This window comes from Solanum tuberosum, unplaced genomic scaffold (genome assembly GCF_000226075.1).
Source record: "Solanum tuberosum cultivar DM 1-3 516 R44 unplaced genomic scaffold, SolTub_3.0 scf00395, whole genome shotgun sequence".
In the NCBI taxonomy this organism is placed as follows: Eukaryota; Viridiplantae; Streptophyta; class Magnoliopsida; order Solanales; family Solanaceae; genus Solanum; species Solanum tuberosum.
In genome coordinates, this window is record NW_006239328.1 from 326,690 (window position 1) to 338,369 (window position 11,680).

General features: G+C 34.6%; 1 protein-coding gene across 1 annotated transcript; it reads left to right on the plus strand.

Moving 5' to 3' along the window:
* The first annotated feature begins 5,690 nt into the window (after nucleotides 1-5,690).
* LOC107057925 (uncharacterized) lies at nucleotides 5,691-7,643 on the plus strand. The gene is made up of 3 exons (XM_015303070.1): nucleotides 5,691-5,816; nucleotides 5,949-6,110; nucleotides 6,213-7,643. The coding sequence occupies exons 1-3, from the start codon at nucleotides 5,691-5,693 to the stop codon at nucleotides 7,641-7,643; spliced, it is 1,719 nt and encodes a 572-aa protein (XP_015158556.1).
* The last annotated feature ends 4,037 nt before the right edge of the window (nucleotides 7,644-11,680 follow it).

The following is an 11,680-nucleotide window of genomic DNA, read 5'->3' on the forward strand; positions in this document are numbered from 1 at the left end:
CATAGACACTTCCTTCTCAATAGTTCATAAACATGTACATAATACCACAATCACACATAATACACATATATTGTATTTAAGAGTCACATTGAGTCAACACATCTAGCATTCAACATATATAACATAGATACAACCATGACTCAAGTACTACATTCATTTCATGCATAAACTCATGTGATCATATTAAAGGTCATGTGGGTGAAGTCTTTGCACAATAATGTCATATACAACTTCAACCTACATAATAGTGTCATTCTTTAAGACTACGCATCCTTAACTTATTTACATTAGCTTTTACCATTTAAGCCTTAGGAATTATGTTCATATTATGAGCCTTACTTTAAAGCCATGCCTCACATTGTAATCATGTATACCTAACTCCTAAAGTAAACTTAACTACATACATCATTCTTACTCAATTATAGACATATAACATCAAGTAAACTAGATCACAATACTTCTTCAACCATGATCCATCATATAAGACCTAATCAAGTTAATTCATGTCTACAAGATTCATTCATAAGCAATTCATGTCTAAGTGATCTAATCTAAGGTAATTCACTAACAAGTTCATCAATCTTAAAGGTTCACATCTAACCCTCAATTTTTCTCTTTCATGATATAACCCTAGAATCTTAGGTTAATAAAGAATATAGGTAGATTCATACTTAGATCATGTAATTACATCATAATCAACTAACATTCAATCAATTGAATTAGCTTCTAACAATATACATTGAGTAGGGAAGAACCATAGCTAGGTTTGGGGAAAACTCATGGATTCCTTGGAGTTCAAGTTAGAATCATCTAAAATCAGTAGTGTCATCAATAACAAACATAATTCAATGTAAACATAATCCATTGTCAAGCTTTCATCATCAATCAAGTCATACCCTAGTTCACAATTTGGGAAGAAGGGGATATCATGGGTCAAAGGGAGATTTTTATCATAATCCATCAATACTCCATGAATCCAACCATAAATCATCTTAAACAATCATAATAAATCATAATTAAACAATTGAATTCGTTTTGGAAGGAGACCCATGACTAGATTTGAAAACCCTAGATTTGGGGAATTTGAAAACCCTAGATTTGGGGAATTTGAGCTCACCCTTTGGCACCCTTGGGTCACCAAGGTCACTAGGCGACTCTCCTAATGAGCCATTGGGTCACCCAAAATTCAAGTAAGATCCCTAAATGCGCATCTCACTAGGTGATGGGGACGGTCAATGGGTGAATTGCCAACCCAATTGGTGACCCATGACCTATCTCGCCCTTTTTTCCAGAATTTTGGCAAAAGGGGATAGCCCACACTACAACATTTTAGGCCTACGGCAACACTATATCTGGACAACGCTTGTAAAGTGTTGCCTAAAATACTTTTGGGAACGCTTTTACAGTGTAGCCCAAGTTTTTAACTTTTGGCTTCGATAATATTGGCAACACTTGTAAAGCGTACTCTTTTATGGTATAGGCTACATTTTATAAGCGTTCTTACATTATGATATAATTGGCAACAACTATTTACATATATGGCCACACTTTTAAAATGTCCTATTTTAATAATTGTAGAAACAACACCTTACAAGTGTGTCCTTAAAATTTTCACTAAAATATTATATTCCCTCTAACATTTTTAACTCTTCCTCCCATTTGTATTGGCCAAAAAAAATAATTCATAAAACATTAATCAGAAAAACAACACACTTTTCTCTTTTTCTAAAGAACCGACACACTTTTTTCTGGAGAACTGAAGAGCGAGCTAAAGCTAAGAACTAGAGAGTTGAAGCTAAGAACTGAAGAGATGAAGTGACCACGATTTCTCCGATACCGGATTTTGTCAAGCGTAAGTACCCGATTCTTGATTCTTTGTTCTTGAATTTATAACTATGTTTTCACACTTGTATGTGTAAGGTTTTGTTGTAATAATCACCATGGGTGCTTGTACCTCAAAACCTCTGAGACCCAATCTTTATTCCCTACAAGAAATTCTTCCCCCACTGGAAACACCAAATGTCGTTGAAACCCAAAAAGATAATGAAGATAAAAATTACCTCTAATCCAGCGAGGTTGTTTAAACGCCCTTTTCCTCCTCCTTCTCCAGCGAAGCATATTAAAGCTTTGCTGTTGAGACGGCATAGTAGTGTTAAGCCTAATGCTGCATGTATTCCTGAAGGAGAGGAAACTGAGGGGGTTAACTTGGATAAGAGTTTTGGATTTTCTAAGCAATTTGTGAGTAAGTATGAAATTGGGGAGGAAGTGGGTAGAGGCCATTTTGGGTATACTTGTTCTACAATTGTCAAGAAAGGTGAACTTAAGGGTCAGAAAGTTGTTGTTAAGGTCGTTCCAAAAGCCAAGGTCTCTTCTTCACCATTCTGTTTAGTCCTTAATGCATTGAAATGTATTTGCATATTGAATTACCTACAATGTCTGATTGTTGAAGTACATGGTGGGAAAAATTGGTCAATTTTATGAGTCCATTTTCTTTGATTTAAGTTCTGTTGGGGTTTTAGATTTGTTCTCTCTGTATGTCATGAACACCATTAGATTTTATGAGTCCATATTAAGCAGCCGAGATTCCTTCCTATTCTCTACTAATTTTTGTTTTGTGTTTAGAAGGAATTGATTACTTTGGGTTTGTTGGAATGGAACAAATCACGAGTTACAACTAAAATTCCAAAGTATGGGAAGAAAGTAACGAAGAACACGATTTCTGATGTAGCTGGTTTTACTGCTGCCTATTGGGTAAGGACACAACATTTTTCGTATCTTATCCTTACTAACATGTTCTTATAGCTATACAATTGTTCGGATATGCTTAAGATCACAAGTTTTAAGGATACTTCTGGTGTACTAATTACCTACTGATAATATAAAATATATGTATGTAACCAAACCAATCGTAAAATAATCACAGATTTATCTGTTAGATTAAAAAGCACACATGTGGTTCAAAATCATCATTGAGAAGAATGTTTGATGATTTGACATCTCTGTGAATAACAGGCCTTCGACATTCATTTTGTAGGTAATTCAAAGCTTCTGCAATTCCAATGGCTATTATGAATCTTTTTTCCCATGTCAATATTGATTTGGTTATTCCTACATTCCAAATTAACTCAAGATTAACGAATTAAAAAGTGGTTTTATGTACAAAATATATTCTTTGGTTTGGAATAAGCTTATTAAACTATAATTGCTGAATTTCATAAAATACTTTGACTGATGGTCTACTTATATAAACTTGAGTTTCTCATGATATTAGTTTTTGGTGTTGAATTAGATTCAAGTATCATTGTTTTATATGGGAGATGTTTTGAGTGAATAAGTATACTGGTAAGTATACTGAGATGTTACAACCTGAGTTTCAGAATTAGTGTTACCAACTTGACTAGAAGCATAGTTATGAGACTTACCTGTCTGCAGTAGAGTGTCTTGGTGTTGTTGGAGTTGAGTTTCTACTTTTTCCACGCTTTGTTTGGTGCGCCAGCTATCTTGATTTACATGTCTGCATTAGAGTATCTTTGGATAATTCTCTTGATTCCCCTGTTCTTTGGCCTGAGGTGGACTTCGAGTTGGATATAGCTACTGCAATCTGCTATAAATCTGCAAATTTACAAATCTGGAAATCTGCAATCTGCAAATTTACAAATCTGTAATCTGCAAATCTACAATTTGCTATCAATCCTTTAAAGACGTAACCAAAACCTCCTTCGCCAAGAAGACTATCAGCTCGGAAGTTCCTAGTTGCATTTTTCAGTTCATTGTAGGTAAATGACTTGAGGTTGCTTGGAACAAATGAATCATTTGTGCAAAAACTGTTGTGAAATGAGTGATTATGAGAATAAAACTATTCCTTTTTCACACTGCCTGAAGAGCAAGAATTAGAATCTGAAATAGAAATTGGTTCAGTTGAGCCAGAATTCGAGTATATGAATCCTTACTATTCAAGTCACTCCACTTAAGCTTCTCAAGTACAACAAGTAATGTACATTTTCTATCTTATTGTAAATTTCTAACAAGACTAAAAAAATCCAACCAAATATTGTAACTCAATATACCAAAGAAACAAACTTCTATACAAACCAGAACACAAAAGAAATGAATAAGAAAGGGTTCAGGAAGCAGAACTTTGTTCTGCTATTGGACATAGTCTGACTGCTTGTGTCAAGAGGCAAAACACTGATGCAAAATGGTTGAATATGACTGGTATGTTTCTGAATAAGGGAGGTGCATAGGTTCAGATTATAGAATTTTTTATGAAGGATGCTGAGTGATCTGGTAGTCCTGGCAGGTTCAGATTATAGGGTGAGTCCTGGCAGGTTCAGATTATAGGGTGAGTCCTGGCAGGTTCAGATTATAGGGTGAGTCCTGGCAGGTTCAGATTATAGGGTGAGTCCTGGCAGGTTCAGATTATAGGGTGAGTCCTGGCAGGTTCAGATTATAGGGTGAGTCCTGGCAGGTTCAGATTATAGGGTGAGTCCTGGCAGGTTCAGATTATAGGGTGAGTCCTGGCAGGAGGCATGTTTTTCCTTCTGTAAAATGCAGTCAACTTTAGCCTTAAAATCTAGTTCAACTTGCCTGCTTTAGATCGTGTTAATTGTTTTCTTCCTAATTTTAGAACTTGGAAGGCTACATAACACTTGAAGTAAAATTAATGAACTCTTTTTAAAATCAGGTTTCCAGTAAACGTTATCACAGGGTTCTGTTAAGCCTTGAACACTTCTAGAGTCTTGAAAAATTTCACAACTTCTTCTTATTCACAGTCCTTCTACAAGTAATATTTCACCCTTTAGGATCCAAGATTATAGCTAATCTTGCTTCAAGTCAGGGATAAGTTAGAATGAATAAACTCTATGAAACTTTAAGTTTTTTGGTGTAATAGACTATCTATTATAGGATCATTGTAATGTTTGCATGAATGTTTCAACATGGTAGTAGATGTTTGATACTTCTCTAATTAGGTGTGCACAAGAATGAGATTTTAAAATTTTGGACAGTTTTCAAAAGCTCAAAAATATTTTCACACAAATTGTACTTTTGGTTTTCTAAATAAAGTGTTTGAACTTCTTTAAAATGTTTCTTACAACTTGAACCTGCTTCTCGATAGAATTCTTAATCTTGATTAGTTCATTTAATTGTTTCTATCCTATTAATTTTATTCTTTCTTAATTGTGTCTATCCTATTAATTTTACTTATATTTCCTTAGAAGTATAATCAACATTAAGAAACATTTGTGGAAGATTCTAGGTTTGATTTGGCGTAGCACAAGCGCTATGACTAGGTAAGAAACTTTTATCATCTCGTAACACCTGATTAATAATTTACACATGACTTTTAAAACTTATTTGTGAAGTAGTTAATGATTTAATGATTGTTACTGTAAGATTAAATATTGATATCTTCTTCTAGGAATTCAAATATGTCATCCAAGGATTGGATGGATTTAGCAAGGTATAGCAAACCGTATATTGATTGTGTTGAATCATTCCTAGATTTTGCTTACTCTTATGGAGATCCTCAAGGAGAGGAAATTCAGTGTCCATGTGCAAAATGTTGTAATATTCGTTGAACTTGAAGGAATGTAGTGTATGATCATCTAATATGCTATGGATTTGTTAAAGGTTATACTAGATGGATCAATCAAGGGTAATGGGATATCAAGTTGAATGTTGACGATGATATGGATTACTCGCGTGATGATATTGATGGGTTGTTGAATGATCAATTTAGAGATGTTGCACAGGCCAAAGAAGTTTATGATGGTCCAAATGAAGATGTCAAGAAATACTATAACTTAGTCAAAGAGGCAAGCCCAGAATTATATCCTGGTTGTCCAGGATTCTCTAAATTATCATTCACACTTCGTTTATATTTGTTGAAGTGTCTACATGGATGGAGCAATGAATCATTCACTTCTCTTTTAGAGTTATTAAAATAGGCGATGCCCAAGTTGAACATTCCTCCGTCTTACAATAAAACGAAGTGTATGGTTAAGAATCTCGGTCTTGATTATGAGAAAATTGATGCATGTCCAAATGATTGCATGTTGTTTAGGAATGATCATAAGGATGATGAATTTGTCATACTTGCGGAGCTTCACGTATATATTAAAAATCCTAAAGTTGATAGTGAGGTTGAGCCTTCTAAAAAAATCACATCGAGTTTCAGCAAAGACTTTGAGACACTTTCCATTAATTTCTAGACTCAAAAGGTTATGTGCTCAAAGACGACAGATTCTTTAAGGTGGCATGACAAGGAACGTTCTAAAGATGGAAAGTTAAGGCATCCTGCTGATGGTCAAGCATGGAAAGATTTTGATAGGTTGCATCCAGATTTCGCACTAGATTCTCGTAATGTGAGACTTGGATTAGCAAGTGATGGGTTCAATCCATTTCGAGCCATGAGTATATCTCATAGCACATGGCCAGTTATGTTGATGGCGTATAATTTGCCGCCTTGGATGTGCATGAAGTCTGAATATTCTATACTTTCTTTACTTATAGTTGGGCCACGATCACCTGGATATGACATTGATATTTACTTACAACCATTGATAGATGAGTTAAAATTGTTGTGGGATACTGGGGTTGAAACATATGATGCTTCAAGAAATCAAACTTTTCAAATGCGAGCAGCTCTTATGTGGACAATCAATGACTTTCCTGCATATGCTATGTTGTCTGGATGGAGTATAAAAGGAAAGCTTGCTTGCCCTTATTGTAACTATAACACTAATTCTCACTATCTTAAGCATAGTCAGAAAATGTGTTATATGGATCATCGTGTTTTTCTACCCATGTATCATCCATGGAGATCTAACAAACGATCTCTCAATGGAAAAACTGAATGCAGTCCTCCTCCACCTTTAATAAAAGGAACTGATGTGCTTAATAGCTTACAAGATTTTGAAAAGGTGTTTGGAAAGAAGAGAAAGAGATCAAATGATGGCCCATTGAAAAAAAGGTCAATCTTTTGTGAATTACCTTATTGGCAGCACAACTTGTTATGCCACAACATTGATGTAATGCACATAGAGAAAAACATAGTTGATAGCATACTTGGAACTCTTTTGGATATTCTAAGCAAAACAAAGGATCATGCAAAAGCCCGGTATGATTTGAAAGAGATGAGAATTAGAAAGAATCTTCATCCAAAAGATACTGGAGATAATAAAAGAACAAAGCTTGCAAAAGCTTGCCTCTCAATGGCAAATGGAGAGAAATCAGTTTTTTGTGGAGTTTTAAAGACAGCCAAGCTACCTGATGACTGTGCCTCCAATATATCTAGGTGTGTGAAACTGGATGAAAGAAAATTGTCTGGTTATAAGACCCATGATGCTCATTTCATGTTACATTACTTGCTTCCAATACCAATTAAAAGCGTCCTTCCAGATCATGTGGCTATTGCTTTGATTTGTCTATGTTCCTTCTTCCAACGTTTGTGTCAAAAAGTTATCACATTGGAGGAACTAGATTGCTTAGAAGTAGAGATCAGAGAAATAATAAATCAGTTGAAGCGAATTTATCCTCCGTCATTTTTTTATATAATGATTCATTTTCCTATTCATTTGGCGAATGAAGTGAGATTAGGTGGTCCAGTTCAGAACCGATGGATGTATTCCACTGAAAGATAAATAGGTACATTCAAATCATATATCCGCAACAGACGTTATCCAGAAGGTTGCATAGCAGAGGCATGTGTGGGAATAGACTGTATGAATTTATTTTCTAGATATCTGCATGGGGCTGTACAAACCAGATTTAACAGAAGAGCCCGAAATAATGATGAATGTGACTCAAATGATGTAGAAACAGTGAGTTTGTTTCCTAGAAAGGGATGTCCTTTAGGAGCAAAGAAAATTGATCCATTTATTTTAGATAACAAGACACTAAGTAAGGCACATGCATACTTATTGGGAAATTGTGATGAGATTCAAGAATATATTAGGTACTTTATTTAATATAGTATTTACTTTTGTATAATTAATTTTTAACTTATTTTGTTTATCGTTTTACCAAAAAAGTACATGTTGTGTAGAGAGCATGAGCAAGAGGTTAATAATCATTCACGAAGATCTAAATGGAGCAAGGCCAAGGATCATTGTCAAAACTTCTCTCAATGGTTTGAAACTCGTGCTTTGCAAGAGGATGTGCCTGATTTGATAAAACAATTGTCTAGAGGACCAAAATCTCTTGCTAAAAGATACTTTGGGTATCTCATTAATGGATATAGATTCCATATTAGGTAGCGTGATGCAAGGCGTAAAACACAAAATAGTGGTGTTACACTTGTTGCCTCACCTACGAGCTTTGCAAGCTCAAAGGATAAGAACCCGATTGCTGCAGATTTGACTTGTTATGATAGAATAGTTGATAAAATTGAGTTAGACTATTATAGTCATTTTAAGGTTGTTCTGTTTAAGTGCGATTGGTATGAGGTTGAAAAAGATATTTATGGCCTTACTTATGTCTATTTTAACAAGAGATGCTCTTAGAAAGACCATTTTGTGCTTGCATCTCAAGTACATCAATGCTTCTATGTGCAAGATCCATATGATCAAGATAGACATTATGTTATGAAGACTGTTGCGATAGACTTCTTTAACATGAGTGATGAATTTGAATCTGATCTCCCACAAAGTTATGAAAATGAGTTGTCTAAACACTTGATGGGAACATCCATACCAGAAGATGATGGTGAAGTTCCCGTAGTAAGGACTGATGTACGAGAAACTATTATTGATGTGCCTTCAGAGGAATTTGTTACTCAACAACTTGAGGTCGAGTATGAAAAGGAGTTTGAAGATGAGTCTGAAGAAGAATTTGAAGATGAGTATGAAGAAAAGTGTGAAGATGGGTCTGAAAATGAGTATGAAGATGATTCTGAAGATGAGTCGGACGATGAGTCTGAAGACGAGTTTGAAGATGACACGCCATGAGTTTTATTATTTTTGTGATGACCATATAGTGCTAACTAACTCTTTTTGTTATTTAACTATTTTTGTACAAACACCTTAAGATATCTAAGTATTCTGTTGACTTCGTTTATGCACCTGATTGTTGTTTGGTCAGTAATTTATGTTGGCTTCTTTAATTTATGTAATTATTGTTTTGTTGATGAACCTGTAATTCTAGCTTACTATTATTTTATTTGACTGTTTGTTGGCACAAACTTGTATGACTAAGGTTAGTAATATCTGGAGTATTCATGTTACAATTATCAAATTACTTTCTGATCAGTAAATGTGAATTGTTGTTGTTATCTAAATACTTATTTTTTCCTATCATTATCAGGCATTGAACATTACAGGCAGCACAGTGAAGGTAGTACAGTGAAGACAGCACAGTGAAATCAGTCCTCTGTATGTAGTACTCCCTTTTCTTTCTGGAAGCTAATGATTAGTTCACTACTTGTTCTCATTAGCACAGTGAAGGCAACACATTTAAATCTTTCGAAGTTAGATTTCTGTAGCTTTTTCTATCTAATAATCCTAGAACGTATATGATTATGAGGCTAGAACCTCTTCTCTTTGCAGGTCTGCTTTTTCTATTTAACAATCACCTAATTATTGTTTTGTAGGTTATCTTACTGTACGGAAAGAAAATAAACAGATTAAAAGAAAGCGGGAACAGTGAGTCAATCAGCAGCACTAAAGAAAAAGGGTTTGAATCCGAACAAAGCTCAAAGTCCATTAAAGAATCTGAACTTTGATATGCAATACTGATCAAGTACTGAATTGGCTAACAAATTCAAGATTAAGAGAGAACAACTTGCTAACGAACGCAATGATAAATCTAAGAAAGAGCATGCACCAATAGCGCATAAAAAGAAAGAATTATGAGGATTTCATTCCACAACAAGGAAGGAGTAAATTGCTTGAGTACAAATCAGTAATTCAATCGTCTTGAAGGGAAGAGCTTCGTACTTCACATATGGTTGTTGGGAAAGGACAAAATAAAAAGAGCTTATTTCAATCTGGAGAGTCCATTCAAGAGAATGGAATTAAACTTCCTATGCACAACTTTAGGTTCCAAACGTCTTCCAAGAAAGGTGTTACTGCTTCAGTACATGTGACTGGGGAAACACTTGGTAATGCAGAGGAACAACATGATATTCAAGATCTACTAAACTCCAAACAGGTGAAGTAAACTCCAAACAGGTGAAGAGGAAGTCTGTCCTACCAGCCACAAGTCTTGATCAGTTTCTGGAAGAACAAGAGCTACAGAAAGAACATGATATTAATGATCTACCAAACTGCAAGCAGGTAAAGAGGAAGTCGGTCATACCAACTACTAGTCTTGATCAGTTTTAAAAAAATAAGTGATGCACATAGGTGATGAAATAAAAAATGATAACCACAGTAGCTGATGATCTTGTGGATCAAGAAGAAATCGGCGGGGATGAGTGTGCTATAGACGAGGAAATTGGCATTGATTGTAGTACAGAAGGTATGTCTTAAGCATTGTAAGATTTATTACTTATATAAAAGAAATTTCTTATTTCCTTACTGTTACATAAATCTAGGAATATTGGAGCCGAAAAAAGTCTGAGGAAAAACAACATGTAAGGATATTCACGCAAGAAATTTGGAAGAAAGAAAGGAGGTGACATTTGATAAAGGACAAGCAGCGGGACCAACTGGTAAGACAGTGTTGGAATTAACCAACTTTATAGGAACAATTTCAAGGAATCCTAGATTCATCAACTTGATGTAACTAGTTGGCAATGCGGTGCCAAAAGATACTAAAAAGCGTATGTGGGAATATATCAATGTAAGAACAATCAATTTTGAGATTGAATATTTTATTGTTTATTTTTACTGGCTGAAGCTAAATATATTTTATTTTGCATAGTCAAAATTCCTAATTCCAGTAGAAGGAAAGAAGTGGGTGATGACTGGTCTTCGTGATGCTTGGAGGCGACACAAGCAAAAAATTAAAGAGAGATGTTTTGATAAAAATAGTACCGTTGAGGATATGCTAGCAAAACGTCCTGATGACATGCCAGAAGGTCAATCCGTCAATTGATCGAGTATTGGAAACACCCAACTGTTCAAGTAAGGCCAAAATAGTGCATTTCTACTATTCAACTTATTTTGCATCATATCTATTCTTTTTTTGTTTTATTTATTAATTCAAACATCTCTTTTTATTTAATTATAGGACTTGTGTGAGATGAATTCTCAAAATAGGAAAAAGCAAAAGAGAAGGCATCGAATGGGACCTATTAATTTTGCAAGAGTACGTGTGGCATTGGTAATACTTAGCAGACATTTCGTAAAAAATCAAATTTCATCTTTTTGTACTATTTTTTTTAACCACTGTCCACTGTATCATCTTCGTCCATATATTTTTTTATTTCTTTTGATATAATTTTTAGCGTGCAACAAAAGAAAACAATGAGGAACCATCAAAGTATGAAATGTTAATTGCAACTCGTACAAAGACGGGAAAGGAAATTTAGGCAAATGCTCAAGTTGCAATAGTAAGTTTTTTCGAATTTAATTCAGGTTTAAAAGTTATTTATTGTTGGGAGGGTGATAATTTTATTTTAATATGCTTGAGTCGCTGGACAGTTTGCTTGGAAAGAATGTCAATTAAAGTGAACTTAATGAATCATAAACTCATTTAAGTTGGAAAGAAATAAGTACTTACATTTAATATGGATGTC

Excerpts from the sequence above, each read along its gene's own strand:
- LOC107057925 (XM_015303070.1), top strand. The coding sequence starts at position 5,691 with ATGGATTACTCGCGTGATGATATTGATGGGTTGTTGAATGATCAATTT. Across the intron at positions 5,817-5,948 it reads ACTATAACTTAGTCAAAGAG|GCGATGCCCAAGTTGAACAT; the intron begins GCAAGCCCAGAA and ends TTATTAAAATAG. Across the intron at positions 6,111-6,212 it reads TCATACTTGCGGAGCTTCAC|ACTCAAAAGGTTATGTGCTC; the intron begins GTATATATTAAA and ends ATTAATTTCTAG.